A 16844-nucleotide genomic window follows, 5' to 3' on the forward strand; every position below is an offset into this window, starting at 1 on the left:
CAGCCACCGACAGCTACCCGTCTTCAGCCACCGACAGCCTAACCCGTTCTTCAGCCACCGACAGCCTAACCCGTTCTTCAGCCACCGACAGCTAACCCGTTCTTCAGCCACCGACAGTCTAACCCGTTCTTCAGCCACCGACAGTCTAACCCGTTCTTCAGCCACCGACAGTCTAACCCGTTCTTCAGCCACCGACAGTCTAACCCGTTCTTCAGCCACCGACAGTCTAACCCGTTCTTCAGCCACCGATAGTCTAACCCGTTCTTCAGCCACCGACAGTCTAACCTGTGGGCTTTAGCTTAAAAGGTACTAAAGGAAAAGACACACCATACCGAACATCGGCCACGTGCAGTAGTTCACATGCTGGGTGGCGACGAATGTGGCAATTCAACATGTAATCGTCGGGAAATAAAAAGAAAATAACGGCCAATGTTCTGTGGTCAGAGGCGATAAGACGGCTCCCCGCTGGCTCCACTGTTAACCGTTCATCTGCATGGTCTGCTTTGTCCTTAAAGAGGGAGCATATGAGTGTATATTTATTTAATCTATTTATGTTATGGCAGTATATGCTCATTCATGTCTGACCAATAATTCATTATCGAGATGAATTGATTTAAAATGAGTGGGAAGCTGACCCCTGGCCTTTCTGTACCAGCCCAACCATGAAGAACACAACACCGTGCTAAATCATCATTCAAACTTTATTGATAGTTTGTGTTAGAAAGCAGACTCACAATCAGCCTTAGAAACACAAATTGAAGACCACACACTGGAACTGAGTGACAACAGAGACTGACAACCAAAGACCCCAGCCTTAAAACTGACCTGGCAAAGTGAGAGAGAAAGAGCGATGAAGAGAAAGAGGAAAACAGAAAGAGATGAAGAGAGAGAAAGTGTGAGAAAGAAAGAAACGTAACAATCCTTCACAGAAGGATATGCTTTAGGCCCTCTGGCAGCTGGGCAATTATGTCGCAAAGATCTCCATCATCACTTTCCAGAAAATTATATATTTTTTTTGAAAGATGCAAGGTACTTCATGAATTATTTCCGCGCTTTGATGCTCTGTTGTCTTTATTCGTGCGAAAAACAGATGTCGGGAACAGAGGTGTCCAAACTTTCTCAGGCTACGTGACCATTGCTGTGATGCTCTCTCTCGACAGGTAGAACAGTCCCATTTAGTTGCTTTAGGAGCTAATCTACATTGCTCTCAGTTGCAGAAAATCCTTTACATCTACTGCCGTTCAAGATACACTGTAGATAAGCTCAACCAATTAAGTATCAAAGTAAAATAAAAAAAAATGAGAGGAAGATAAAAGCTGAAGAGGCAAAAGGCGGTTCTGCGCAAAGACGCTGCCTGCTGATTGGCCGAGGGCCTTTAGCTGGAGGCTGTCGTCATGGAGAGGCAGACGTGGTAAAGCTCCACCCCTTTTCCAACCAGCTGCTAGAAAGCCACGCCTCTTCAGGGAGTGTTGGGCTGGGAGGTCTTCGAGGCAGCCAGCATGGCACGTACTTTGGCCATCAGATCCTGAAAAGAAGGGGGGAGAGGGGGATGAGAGGAGAGATAGAAACAGACACACAAGGAGAGGGAGAGGGAGGGGAAACAGTGAGTGAGAGTGTGCCATATAAAAGACCAATAATGAGGACCAGAGGAAACATCTTGATTAAGAAGCCTACAATACTGATGCACGCAAAATTGTCTACTTTTTCAGAGAGCCTTCCCCCCACCATCACAAAAAACAAATCTTCCTCCCTGCCTCTCCCTGGGGTTATCTTTCAACTGGGACAGCTTAATGTATTCCTGACTATTTATGACAGTGGGCTGTGGGACAGCTTCTCTCCTCCCTGCAACAGAAGCCTTCAGATCCACTCCTTATTAGGTAAGCAGTCCCAATCTGAACACAATCCAACCCGGAGAATACACATCAAATCTTTCAGCGCGAGCCGCTGAACAGGCCACTTGTCATAGAGGCTTCTCCTTGCTCAGGGGTGACGTGGGGCGTGTATTGCCTATCGCAATGTCTCCTCTTCTCCGGCTGTTCTCTCCCTCCTCCCTCTCCTGTGGCTGACTGAGATATTGAGCCACAAAGTCAAATAAAGCCCTGCTCCATATCAGTCGTAAAAAACATGCACACACAGACCCACACACACGGAGGGACACATCAGAGTGAAAGCAGTGGTGGTGGTGGTGGTCTGGGTCATTGAGGGGACTACAACCTGGCCAGCTACTGTTAAAACAGTGGGAAGGAGGTGCAGGACGACCTCAGCAGTTTGAGACAGAGGGACAAACAAAAAGGCGTTATGAATAATGGAGTTAATGTCGGGGGTAAATGATGTGAGAGTGGAGCTTTAGACAGGGCTGGTCCTGAAGCCTCGGGGCTGGTCCTGAAGCCCCGGGGCTGGTCCTGAAGCCCCGGGGCTGGTCCTGAAGCCCCGGGGCTGGTCCTGAAGCCCCGGGGCTGGTCCTGAAGCCTCGGGGCTGGTCCTGAAGCCTCGGGGCTGGTCCTGAAGCCTCTACGTGTCTCTCTCTCAGGGACGTCTAGCGCCTGACTCTGCGTACTGATGAGAGAGCTGTGTTTTAGGTATGTGTGAGTGTAAGAGAATGCGGGAAAGTGTCAAAGACATAGACGTACGAGTCAGAGAGAGTCGGAGAGAACGTTTAAAGTGTGTGTAAAAGACAGCAGGAAAGAGGGAGCCTGGCAATGTGGTTGGAAGGGGTACATAGAGTCATCCAGGGTCATGTTTCTGACTCTGAGCACCTTGATCTTTGGCATCAGGAGAAAGAGGAGGGCTAAGCCTGGATCAAGTCTTGCTAAGCCTGGATAATGTCCTACTCTGCCCTATACTACCCTACCCTGGTCCTGGCTAGCCATCAGCTCTTCTGTCAGCGTACTGTAATTAACAGCCCTAACCACACCGCTGACAAGCTGCTGTCACACATGTCACGCGCACGATCACATCAGAATTAACATATGTGTTTTGGGGATGGAGTGATTCGTGAACGCCGACTCACACATGCAAAGTAAACACACAAAGACAAAATACACGCAGGAAAACAGAAGCAGACACACGGTCACCCATGCACACTCCCAGCTGAGCCTGGCACTGAGACAGCCCTTTCAGATGCAGACACGGTCTAAAAGGAGCACAGAGAGACCCTCCTCTGTAGAGGACCATCTCACCAACTGGCACAGTACCCAGAAGGAGAGCTCAGCCTCACACCAACCACCTCTCACCTCCAGCAGCACTGGGAGAATGAATGGGCTCCATGAGCAGAGAGAGAGGATAGAAAGGTTCATCACAAGCCTGGGGATGAGTGAGTGAGAGAGGGCTGGGTGAGAGGAGGCAGAGAGAGGAGGATCCCTCAGGAGTGGCAGTGAAAGCAGACAGAGCTTGCGGGGCAGGCAAGCCCTCGAAGGAGAATGAAAAGAAGAGAAGGAGATGAGGAGAGGCAGAGCACAAGAGCTCATATTACAGTATCAAGGACGAGAGGGGGAAGGACGAGAGGGGGATGAGCGGACAGGCTCCCAGAGCCTTGTGAACGAAAGAGAGAGGAAGGGACGCTGACACTTTAATCAGTGTGAAGTGTAAGGGGAGTGAGTATGGGAGCGGTGAGGGATATTGTATGTGATAGAGGGATCACAGATTGTGTGCCAGGGGTAAAAAGTGTGTGTGTGCGGCAGCGAGAGGTCCATCTGGTCAGTTTGTAATGAGGAACAGCTCCTCTTACATACATCGTGGCCCATGGCCAGACAGCAGAGTGGCTCCGCTCCAAATGCCAGCTCACTCACTGGCAAATGTAGGCTGTTCACAGAGATGGGCTATAGCTGCAGGCAGGACTCCTCTGCCTCCGCTGCAGCCAAAACCCACTCACTCCATTTACACCATCAGAATCCCTCATTCACTACCGTCGGTCCATTTGGAGACGCTCCTACACTGCCACGTGCACCGACAGAATTCTACACATTGACTCCATTCCTGGCTCTAATCTGGTCCTCACTCCATCCAGTTGATCTGATCAAGGTCCACTCTGGAGGTTCCTGATTCAGTGTCCATTCTTCTATGAGTTACTGTGGTGTTTTCTACAGCTGCAGTGGTCTCTATTCTTTGCCAAGGTCACAGTATTGATTTTTACATGTCAAGAGTTGTTATCTATCCTCGGTCCCATGTCCCATTCTCTCTACCGTTCCATTATTTCAATCTCTACAAGTCTGTATGTTAGTCTCTTCTAACTTTGACTGTCTGTCCATCTCTGTCAATACGTTTCTCGACCTCAACCACTGGCTGCCTCCACCAGTCAGTCAGGCCGCCTCCACCAGTCAGTCCGGCCGCCTCCACCAGTCAGTCAGGCCGCCTCCACCAGTCAGTCAGGCCGCCTCCACCAGTCAGTCAGGTCGCCTCCACCAGAGGCCTCCTCCACCAGTCAAGTCAGGCCGCCTCCACCAGTCAGTCAGGTCGCCTCCACCAGAGGCCTCCTCCACCAGTCAAGTCAGGCCGCCTCCACCAGTCAGTCAGGCCGCCTCCACCAGTCAGTCAGGCCGCCTCCACCAGTCAGTCAGGCCGCCTCCACCAGTCAGTCAGGCCGCCTCCACCAGTCAGTCAGGCCGCCTCCACCAGTCAGTCAGGCCGCCTCCACCGCAGTCGGCCGCCGCCACCAGTCAGCGGCCGCCTCCACCAGTCAAGTCAGGCCGCCTCCACCAGTCAAGTCAGGCCGCCTCCACCAGTCAAGTCAGGCCGCCTCCACCAGTCAAGTCAGGCCGCCTCCACCAGTCAAGTCAGGCCGCCTCCACCAGTCAAGTCAGGCCGACTCCACCAGTCATGTCAGGCCGCTTCCACCAGTCAAGTCAGGCCGCCTCCACCAGTCAAGTCAGGCCGCCTCCACCAGTCAAGTCAGGCCGCCTCCACCAGTCAAGTCAGGCCGCCTCCACCAGTCAAGTCAGGCCGCCTCCACCAGTCAAGTCAGGCCGCCTCCACCAGTCAAGTCAGGCCGCCTCCACCAGTCAAGTCAGGCCGCCTCCACCAGTCAAGTCAGGCCGCCTCCACCAGTCAAGTCAGGCCGCCTCCACCAGTCAAGTCAGGCCGCCTCCACCAGTCAAGTCAGGCCGCCTCCACCAGTCAAGTCAGGCCGCCTCCAGCCACCCGTCACACAGCGCATTCAGCCAGCTTCCGTAATGAAGGAAAAACAGAGTTCAGAATTCACCCCAAAATGTTAATTCCAATGAACAAAAGTACATGACATTTGTTGAGTGCATCATCATGAACCAAAGTCATCACGCCGATGGGGCTGGCAGTTCATTAAGTGGCCAGGGACGATGTACGGTACAGTATGTCTGAGCACAAAACAGATGTGGGCATTCCAAACAGCAGTGCTGCTACTCTGGTATTTTCATTCAGAGATGGCTGGGTGATGTCAGCTTTACTTTCACTGCATGCCTCAGATCCTCCTCCAGAAAACTTCCTCATACAGAGCAGGCCCAGGGAGAGGTTTCAACCACTCTCTCCCATGCCCTCTTTTTCCTCCATCCTTCCCTAACCCACTCATATCACCTACGCGTCTCTCTCGCTCTCTCTCTCCCCCCCTCCTGGGTGTCCACAATACACAGGCCACTCTGACTCTACGAGGGCTGCGCTCCAGGTAAGGCTCATCTCTCTCTGACTCCCTACGGAGGTGCTCCTCCTGGGCCAACTGGCTGGCTTTATGAGGTGTTGGTGACAGCCTAGAGTCGACCTAGAGGCGTGCTCCGGCATCAGTAGAGAGAGAAGGGCTCCATCTCGATAACTTCCTACTCTGCCCTATACTACCCTACTCTGTCCTGGTCCTGGCTAGCCATCAGCTCTCCTGTCAGCGTACTGTAATGAAGAGCACAAACCCCCCCTGTAAATCACACCGCTGACAAGCTGACATGTCGCTCAGCTCACACATCACCTCAAACACACACACACCACATCACTCTTCTCACACATCACCTCAAACACACACACACACCACTCTTCTCACACACACAACACATCACTCTTCTCACACATCACCTCAAACACACACACACACACACATCACTCTTCTCACACATCACCTCAAACACACCACATCACTCTTCTCACACATCACCTCAAACACACACACAACACACACACACCACATCACTCTTCTCATACATCACCTCAAACACACACACACACACACACACACACACACACACACACACACACACACACACACACACACACACACACACACACACACACACACACACACACACACACACACACACACACACACACACACACACACACACACACCAGAATTAACAGGGGTGTTTTGGGGATGGAGTGATTAGTGACCGCCGACTCACACATGCCAAGGAAAACACACGCAAGCACACACACGGTCCCCAATGCACACTCCTAGCTGAGTAGGCACCGAGTAGAGGCTGAAATTCTTATGACCACTCATGAGTGCTGATTCACACAGGGCATGAACGCAGCATTCCCCTTGGCAGACAGGGCTGGTTCTAATCAGAAGGCTGTGAGATGGTCTCTCTATCTATCAGACCCAGCAGGGCCCTCATGAGTCAGGACTGATGCAGAACAATCAGATGGAGAGAGGACAGGGGCTCGAACCTCTAAAGGGGGTTCTGCTAAGGCATGGCTTTGTGATATGCGCCAAGACAGACATTCGTGCAATTGGAGAACGAATGCTCTCACAGCCTGAAAGTAAGACACCGAATAAACCATAGAGCAAATGTGAGGATTCCATATGGATTGATCTGCGTATTTATTAAGTGTTACAACAGGTGTGAGTTAGTTAAAAGATCCCACCCGAGGAATCAGCGTTTCATCATTAAGTTGAAAGACATGGGCCTGCACACCCCCTGCTGTTATTTAAGCTTTTAAGTGATTTCAAACCTACGCTGATAAAACGCCAATAGATCTCTCTAATGGTCTCCTTTACAGTATGGTTTCCCCCATAGACTACCAATATTAGAGGTCGACCGATTAATCGGAATGGCCGATTTCAAGTTTTCATAACAATCGGTAATCAGTATTTTTGGCCACCGATTTGCACCTTTATTTAACTAGGCAAGTCAGATTAAGAACACATTCTTATTTTCAATGACGGCCTAGGAACGGGGGTTAACTGCCTTGTTCAGGAGGGATTAGGGGGTTCGTTTTTGCAACCTTCTGGTTACTAGTCCAACACTCTAACCACCTGCCTTACATTGCACTCCACGAGGAGCCTGCGTGGCAGGCTGACTACCTGTTACGCGAGGGCAGCAAGAAGCCAAGGTAAGTTGCTAGCTAGCATTAAACTTATCTTATAAAAAAACTATCAATCTTAACATAATCACTAGTTAACTACACATGGTTGATGATATTACTAGTTTATCTAACATGTCCTGCATTGCATATAATCGATGCGGTGCCTGTTAATTTCTCACCTACTTTGACAAACGGGTGATTTAACAAGCGCATTTGCGAAAAAAGCGCTGTCGTTGCACCACTGTACCTAACCATAAACATCAATGCCTTTCTTTAAAATCAATACACAAGTATATATTTTTAAACCTGCATATTTAGTTACTATTGCCTGCTAACATGAAATTGTGTCACTGCTCTTGTGTTCATTGCTTGGCTCGTTGCGAACTAATTTGCCAGAATTTTATGTAATTATGACATACCATTGAAGGTTGTGCAATGTAACAGGAATATTTAGACTTAGGGATGCCACCCGTTAGATAAAATACGTATTTCACTGACAGGAAAAACGTTTTGTTTTCGAGATGATAGTTTCCGGATTCGACCATATTAATGACCTAAGGCTCATATTTCTGTGTGTTTATGATATTATAATTACGTCTATGATTTGATAGAGCAGTCTGACTGAGCGGTGGTAGGCACCAGCAGTCTCGTAAGCATTCATTCAAACAGCCCTTTACTGCGTTTTGCCAGCAGCTTTCGCAATGCATTGCGCTGTTTATGACTTCAAGCCTGTCAACTCCCAAGATTAGGCTGGTGTAACCGATGTGAAATGGCTTGCTAGTTAGCGGGTGCGCGCTAATAGTGTTTCAAACGTCACTCGCTCTGAGACTTGGGAGTGGTTGTTCCCCTTGCTCTGCATGGGTAACGCTGCTTCGAGGGTGGCTGTTGTCGATGTGTTCCTGGTTCGAGCCCAAGTAGGAGTGAGGAGAGGGACGGAAGCTATACTGTTACACTGGCAATACTAAAGTGCCTACATCCAATAGTCAAAGGTATATGAAATACAAATCGTATACAGAGAAATAGTCCTATAATTCCTATTATAACTACAACCTAAAACTTCTTACCTGGGAATATTGAAGACTCATGTTAAAAGGAACCACCAGCTTTCATATGTTCCCATGTTCTGAGCAAGGGACTTAAACGTTAGCTTTCTTACATGGCACATATTGCACTTTTACTTTCTTCTACAACACTTTGTTTTTGCATTATTTAAACCAAATTGAACATGTTTCATTATTTATTTGAGGCTAAATTGATTTTATTAAGTTAAAATAAGTGTTCATTCAGTATTGTTGTAATTGTCATTATTACAAATAAATAAAATCGGCCGATTAATCGGTATCGACCTTTTTGGCCCTCCAATAATCGGTATTGAAAAATCATAATCGGTAAACCTCGAACCAATATAACAAACTCCCTGTTCCTGACTCATCGCCCAGTGGCTGAACAGGAAGTGTGATCCTACCCAGAGACAGAGAGAGGACCCCTCTCTCTCTCCCCAACTCAACAGCCTGCCAGAGGATTGACTAGTGGAAGGGGGGGGGGGATTGCGCAATACGAGCATATGTCAAACTCAGGACTTTTGGGGAAGAGTTGATCCTCTTTTTCGCTCTCGTGGAGTTTAACGCCTCCGTAATGTAAACTAGCTCGCCTTAGCTGTCAGCTGCTGCTGCGGCACAAAGACAGGAGAAAAGTGAGAGCGAGAGAGCCAGAAACACCAGGACAGGGAGCCAAACACAACAAATAAAAAACGCCCACGTGCACTTCAATGACCACTGAGGAGGGATGCCAAATGTGACCCGAGGGCAGAGATCAGCTGCTCTGAGCCCACAGAGCTGGAGGATGGAAACATGTAATCGCTGCTGGGATCAGCGTATTGAAATCTCTGAGCAGTGCGTTCTGTATAATGCGGCTGCCATGAGGGCTGGGCTGTCCTTGGAAGCACAGCCCCTATACGTGTGTCTCAGTGAACAATGAGCGGATTCTGAACCGCTTGTGCATTGTGGTTTTCCCTTCATGGTCATAATGAATGAGATTATATGGACAGATGGGTCCTCATCCTCGATCAGAGCTCATAGTCTGAAAAACCTAGTGAATATGGGCTCATGTTAACGTACATACAGTGAGAGTGAAGAAGAGGTAGGTATGGGCCCATGTACATACATACAGTGAGAGTGAAGAGGTAGGTATGGGCCCATGTTAACGTACATACAGTGAGAGTGAAGAGGTAGGTATGGGCCCATGTTAACGTACATACAGTGAGAGTGAAGAAGAGGTAGGTATGGGCCCATGTTAACATACATACATACAGTGAGAGTGAAGAGGTAGGTATGGGCCCATGTTAACATACATACATACAGTGAGAGTGAAGAGGTAGGTATGGGCCCATGTTAACGTACATACAGTGAGAGTGAAGAGGTAGGTATGGGCCCATGTTAACGTACATACAGTGAGAGTGAAGAGGTAGGTATGGGCCCATGTTAACGGACATACAGTGAGAGAGTGAGAAGAAGCGGTAGGTACCTGAGTGATTTTGGACTGCATGGAGGAGACGATGGCTGTGGACACTTGTTTCTCTTTCTCCTGCGAGCCGTCCCTGAAAAGAGAGAGAGAAAGATTGGGGCAAAGAGAGGGAGAGAGAGAGGGGCAAAGAGAGAGGGAGAGAGGGGAAAGGAGAGAAGGAGAGAGAGGGGCAAAGAGAGAGGGAGAGAGAGAAGGTGGGGGAGAGAGAAAGAGAGATGGAGCGAGAAAGAGAAGGTGGGGGAGAGAGAGAGATGGAGAGATGGAGCGAGAAAGAGAAGGTGGGGGAGAGAGAGGGAGCGATGGAGAGAGAAAGAGAAGGTGGGGGAGAGAGAGAGAGACGTAGAGAGAAAGAGAAGGTGGGGGGGAGAGAGATAGGGAGAGATGGAGAGAGAAAGAGAAGGTGGGGGAGAGAGATATGGAGATGGAGAGAGAAAGAGAAGGCGGGGGAGAGAGATATGGAGATGGAGAGAGAAAGAGAAGGCGGGGGAGAGAGCGAGATAGGGAGAGATGGAGAGAGAAAGGGAAGGTGGGGGAGAGAGAGAGGGAGAGATGGAGTGAGAAAGAGAAGGTGGGAGAGAGAGAGAGAGATAGGGAGAGATGGAGAGAGAAAGAGAAGGCGGGGGAGAGAGAGGGGGAGAGAGATGAGAGAGAAAGAAGGTGGGGAGAGACAGAGATAGGGAGAGATGAAGAGAGAAAGAAGGTGGGGAGAGAGAGAGAGGGAGAGAAAGAAAAGGTGGGAGAGAGATAGGGACAGAGGGAGAGAGAAAGAGAAGGTGGGAGGGAGAGAGGGAGAGAGAAAGAGAAGGTGGGGGATAGAGAAAGAGAAGGTGGGGGAGAGAGAAAGAGAAGGTGGGGGAGAGAGAAAGAGAAGGTGGGGGAGAGAGAGAGGGAGAGATGGAGAGAAGGTGGGGGAGAGATGGATGAAAGAGAGAGGATGTCAATAGGATGTGTATATGAAAGGTCTTTATACAATATTCATGGGGACTGCCTGCTGAGTGCTGTAAAACTGGACACAGTGAGAGAGAGAGAGAGAGAGAGACAGAGACAGAGAGAGAGACAGAGAGACAGAGACAGAGAGAGCGAGAGACCCTTTCAAAGAAACAGAAGTTGCTCATCAAAGTTCCACTCGTCAGAACACACATGACACGAACAGCAGAAAAACGAATAAATAAATCACAAAAGCAGCGGGAGCTCCATGCAACTTCCAATAGAATGACCGTGCAAAAAAATGTGTTTTCCAATATCCTCTCAGAGAACTTTTATTCATAATCATATGAAAATAATTTAGGATACAAAAGATATCTCCCCCCCCAATCTGAGCAGACGTGATTCTGTGCTTCCACACATGTCATGTTCCATTCAACAGGTCAGTCATGTTGGCCAAACCAGTCCATCCTTCAGCTTCAGAGGTCAGCTTCAGAACGCTCTGGGTATGTCCCAAATGGCCCCCATTCCCTACATAGTGCACTACTTTACCCTAACATACATCCCAAATGGCCCCCTATTCCCTACTTAGTGCACTACTTTAGACCAGAGCTTTACGGGCCCTGGTCAAAAGAAGTGCAATAAACAGGGAATAGGGTGCCATTTGCGACGCAGTTTATGCAAAGAACACGACTGCAAAACACTTGTGAAAACGAGAGTTTTTTCTTATAGAAATCTGGTTAATCAGCTTTGATAAATCCTATTATTTCTTATTGGACAGTTTGACAGCCTTGTTTGTCTGTAGAAAGTATAATATTTCACAGATTAATTCTCATTCTGGGGTACAGGTGAGTGTGTATGCCATCTGGCAAACTCAAGAGCGCCATTGATTCACAGCATTATATGTTCGGTCAGGTGTTTCATTTGATTCGCCAAAGGAGACAGCTAGTCTTACTGGGTTCCGACATTACAGACAAAAGACTTGACAATGTACATACATTTATAGGTAGCCTACATTAGCATGGTGTGCACTGAATGATATGAATGATCCCTGGTCAGGTGCTACTGTCAAGTAACACATGTTCAACCAAAGCACTTCAGTGTAGCACGCCGTGTCCTTCCTTCCTTCCTTCCTTCCTTCCTTCCTTCCTTCCTTCCTTCCTTCCTTCCTTCCTTCCTTCCTTCCTTCCTTCCTTCCTTCCTTCCTTCCTTCCTTCCTTCCTTCCTTCCTTCCTTCCTTCCTTCCTTCCTTCCTAGATGTAATGTATAAACAGCCTGGTGAGGTGGGGTGCTTTACCTGGAGAGGCTGGAAGTGGGGCTGGTGGGAGGGGAGGCGCTGGGGGACTTCTTGGCTCCTCTGGGGTACGAGGATGGGGAACAGGAAGAGCCCTTGGTTGGGAGCTTGCCCTTAGAACTCTTCCTCTTCCTCTTCTCATGAGGGGACCTGGGAGACAGGGAGGGAGGGATGGATAGGGAGATAAAGTGAGTATTGGGACAGTGACAAATGTTTTGGATCTGTAGTTCAGCACTTTGGATTTGTAATGATACAATGACCATGAGGTTAAAGTGCAGACTGTCAGCTTTAATTTGAGGGGATTTTCATCCATATCGGCTGAACCGTTTAGAAATTACAGCACTTCTTGTATAACGACGCGTGAGAAAGTTAGACGCACAAATATCATTACATTACGCACAAATATCAGTATCACTGTCACAATACTTTTGGAGCTCACGGTACATGGTGAAATTGCCCGAACCCTTTCAGGAAGTAATGGATTGAGTGATACAGATAGACAGTGAGTGAGGAGGCCTATAATGCACTCACAGGGCTGCTGTGGCTCAAACTGCTACAGTGAATACAGAAATGCCATTTCCTCACAGCATTGACCCACTGTTTCCATGGTTTCACCGTTACAAGATTTTCCACGGATCCCAGCAGCCCTACCTGGATCTGGAGTGCCTCCTGGGCAGAGCGGGGCTGATGCCAACGCGATAGGCGGCAGTGCCGTAGCGCTCCCTCTCCTCACGTCTCCTCTCGGACGAGTGAGCCCTTCTGTCCCTCCTCCCAGGGGACTTGGAGCGAGACCTGCAGACAGACACAGGGCGTGAGAGATGGATATGAACACAGAGATGGGAGAGAGAGTAAGAGAGAGAAAGAGAGAGTGGTGAGAAGAGGGGACACAGGGAGAAGGAAGGAGAGGGGTGGGAAGAGAGGACACACAGAGAGAGGAAGGACAGAGAGGAAAACTCTAAACAACACAAGGAAATTAAATATGCAGTATATTCCGCAGTGCCTGGGGCAAAACTCTGTCTTTTCTCTAGTGGTGAGCACTGAGGAGAAACTAATAACCAGTGAGGGTGTGAAATACTCAAGCAGAGGGGAAATTGCCAACTTTTTACACTCCTTTAAACCGGCAGCTGGTCTCTGGGGCTGACCTGTCCTCCCACGTCCCATGCTCCCTGGCCACCTCTGTTCACCTCAGCCCTCTGACCACTACTGCTCTGTAGCCACCTCTCAGTTTCATTACCAATCCGAGTACTGTTCACGGGGCTGCTCTTAGCTAACGTAGTGAGATAGAGGACAAAGAGGAAAGAGATGCGAAATAGAGTTATCCACTTATAAAGTAGACTTGAGCACTTTTCACTTCAAAAGTGGTTTAATGTTACCCTCCGTCGCGCCAGCTAAGCTGACTCCTTTTCTTTTTATCCTACAAGTAAGGAGGGGTAGAGCCAGGGTCATTATCTGTGTAGTAAAGGCCACTATGTAAATGTCAGTGACTGCAGAGTGGGTTAACTCACCGGGGTGGCAGTCATTGCCCCAGTCTGGTCAATACTCGCCACATTAGCCCTGATAGATGAACGAGATGTAACCGTGCACAGGCTGTGCCCATCCCTCACACTCCCTCGCTCGCTCTTCACCCCTCTGTCTGTCTGTCCTCCCCGGGCCATAGCTCTATATAATATAGGACAGCCATTACCATGGTGATTCAGCCGTTTCACATCCCACTGCCAAGGGCAATAACGACACCAAATGACTCTCGCAATAATAAGTGACAAAAACTAAATTGAATTTCTCCTGATTTAAAATGTCACCCCCCCCCACCAGCTACAAATGAGTGTTTATTTGAGAACACTAGCGTACGTGCATGTCTGGATACACTCTCACACAGATACACACATTTAATGTACACGCACATTCAATGCACACGCACAAACTGGCCACACGCACACCGATGAAAATTCTAATGGAGCCGTTTAAAAAGTACTTTACCGCTGGGGACACAGTGGACCGTTGGACAAAAGCCAAATTTGCCCAAGGATAAACACAAACAGACAGGTCATATCCTTGGCTATCGGGGGCTGAAGAAGTGACAAAGTGAGCAAAAGGGAAGTTGTCAGAGGAAGGGCGCAATCTGAGGGCAACTGTACATTCCCTGCATCCCCCCCTCATTATCTGTCCTGTATGGACGTTGTTGACCCTTCATGGGTCCACGGGGGCCTTTAAACTCTGCTGGTAATGATCCCACACTGGCCCCTGGGGCCAAGGGCCCCAATTAAACACCCAGGAGTGGAGCAGGGGTGCAGGGGCTAAGGATGGGGGCATGACAGGCCTGTCAATGACTACAGACAACGTCAGAGGGCTGACCCTGATACTGTGAGACAGGATGCAAATGATGGACAGAGGGAAGGGGATGAGAGACAGAAAAAGACAGAGACGGTGGGAAAGTAGTAACTCTTGAGTTAATGGAGAGCAGCAGTCCTGCTGATGTGTTAACAAGGGGGACCCTCCCCTGACACACACACACACAGAGACAGAGAGACAGAGAGAGAGAGAGCCCATTGGGCTGCTAGAGAATGGTGAGGAGGAGCCGGGACATGAGCAGAGTGAGCTGCCAGTTTAATTCCGTCGTCAGACCCAGACAGATTGAGGCTGCGTCTCAAATGGCACCCTATTCTCTATATAGTGCACTACTTTTGTCCAGCGGCCATAGGGAATAGGGAGCGATTTGGGATGCACTAATACAGACAAGCAGCCAGTCAGCCAGCCACCTGCAGGAAGGCTCCATTACCTCTTTCTCAAGGTTAGTAAGGGAGACCTTTAAAACGCTGGGGATTGAAATGGGGAGTGATTGGCAGGGCTGATGTCTGCACAACCCTCCGAGGTTCCCCTCTGTAGAACCAGATTAGACCTTTCAGATGCTCCTCGTTCTAAAAAATGGCAGTTGTGTCCCAAACGTCACCCTATTCCCTATGTAATGTACCCATAGGGCTCTGGTCAAAAGTAGTGCACTGTGTAGAGAATATGATCGATTTGGGATGCAGTCTGCATCTTCATCAACGCTGTAAAAACAAAGAGTAGGAGCTCAGTGCCTCTTCCAGCCTCCCAACACTAAAACGCTGACTGATTCTGTGACTGCTCATTATCAGGGATCCATTTCACTCTTCCATTCAAATTTCGCCGCAGCCCGGAATTCTTTTTTTTCCATTTGACTTGCTCTGCAAAAAAATACAAAAGAAAATGGAGGAAATTTGGCGTGCTTGCCCATTAGAGGATTGCAATCTCTGACACGAGGCTCAGCGGATGCCCCCTTCTCAGTATAAGCCCTTTAATTCACATACTGTAAGTGATTTAAAACCTCAGGCAGAAACGATTAAATCTTAGTGAAATTACATTAATGCTCGTCAGGATGACACCATGAGGCCGGCGTAATTACAGCAACTCCAGCCGCTGATAATGCCAATTGGCCGTGATTTCCAAAAAGAGAGTGAGAGATGAAAAAAATTAAAGATGAAAAACTTGGAGAGCATGTGGAGGCGTCGGGAAACTACAGAGAGATGAAGCCGACAGGTTGCAGTGAAGACGGATGAAACTCTCAGTTTCACAACAAAGTCATCTAGTTGATACTGCCAGCCAGCCAGAAAGCTACTTGCTTCATTAGGCAGTAGGCACCAGCTACTGTAGGATCATAAATAGAGCAGCTTTATCTTTGATGAATTATGTTCAAAAATCTGAGCTTTACGCCATCTTCTATTGCCCAATGTGTAAAGACAACACCTATTCAACCGTAAAGGCCATGGTTGTGATGAGAGAGCCATAGGACCAGGTTGTTGTGTGGAATACGGGTTGGACCACTCACCTAGACCTGCGGACCATTCTGTACGCGCTTGGCAGGGCGTGCTTGGTTTTAGGCCGGGAGCGAGAGCGCGACCTCGACCGTGACCTCTTCTTGCGTTTCTTCTTCTTCTTTTCTCTGTCGCCCTTCTCTCTGTCCCGGTTCTTCTCCGGTCGTCTGGAGGTGGAGGAGGATGAGGAGGAGGGTAGCAGGAGGGTGGAAGAGGAGGAGGGGGGCTCTTTGCTTTTGAAGGCGCTGACATCAGGTGGTCTTTGATCAGCTGGGTACACATGTGCTCTAGAAGCCAGAGGAGGGGGGGCTGAGACAACGGGGACCACTGGGACCTCTGGCAGCTGTGGCTAGGGTAGAGAGAAGGAGAGAGAAAGAGGGATTAGCAAAAGAAAGAAAGGGGCACGTCAATGACAAACATACATCTGCACCTTGGGGCATTTTCTAGTTTAACAGTCCAAGAAAAACCAAACGTATTGATTGATGCAAACCAATCAGAACTCTTCCCTCTGACAGAGGGGGCTGAGGAGAGAGAGAGAGAGGGAGGGAAGGAGAGAGAGAGAGAGAGAGAGAGGTGGAAGGTGAGACAGAGAGACAGAGAGAGAGGAGGATTCTCAATTGCCGCCTCCTGTATTTGCGCATCTGCCGATGGATCAATAGGAGCAGCCACAGGCTTAAGGTGATCTGGGAGACATTATCTAAATTCAGCCTGCGTCTCCAATCAATGTTGAGTGTGTATGTGTGTGCGTGTCTGTATGATTTTGTGTTTGCGTGTGAGCGTGTGCACTCGACCGACCCAGGTAAAAGGTTAAGTCATAGTTCTGGGGCCGTGCACTCCTAGCTCTGTCCTTGGGTCACGATAACTGCTCCCCGTGAGCTGGTTCTGGTTCTGGTTCTTCCCTCAGACTTACTCTGTTGTTAATTAAAAGATGCTGGTTACACAACACAATGCAGCCTGATAGCTAGCACCCTGCCCTGCCTGCCTGGCTTACAAAACATAATTGGCCCTTCTCCACT

General features: G+C 49.0%; 1 protein-coding gene across 2 annotated transcripts in view; it reads right to left on the reverse strand.

The window, feature by feature from the left end:
• Nucleotides 1-683: 683 nt before the first annotated feature.
• LOC106563159 (splicing factor, suppressor of white-apricot homolog) overlaps nt 684-16844 on the reverse strand; it is a 143967-nt gene continuing 127806 nt past the window's right edge. For both annotated transcript variants that reach the window (XM_014128427.3, XM_014128426.3), the window contains exons 14-18: nt 15843-16177; nt 12650-12790; nt 12002-12148; nt 9781-9853; nt 684-1525 (exon numbers count right to left, since the gene is read on the reverse strand). In XM_014128427.3, coding sequence (XP_013983902.3) covers nt 1460-1525; nt 9781-9853; nt 12002-12148; nt 12650-12790; nt 15843-16177 — 762 coding nt within the window. In that variant the 3' untranslated portion in view covers nt 684-1459. The remainder of the gene's footprint in view (nt 1526-9780; nt 9854-12001; nt 12149-12649; nt 12791-15842; nt 16178-16844) is intronic.

Source organism: Salmo salar, chromosome 11, assembly GCF_965601325.2.
Source record: "Salmo salar chromosome 11, fSalSal1, whole genome shotgun sequence".
NCBI classification, from domain to species: Eukaryota; Metazoa; Chordata; class Actinopteri; order Salmoniformes; family Salmonidae; genus Salmo; species Salmo salar.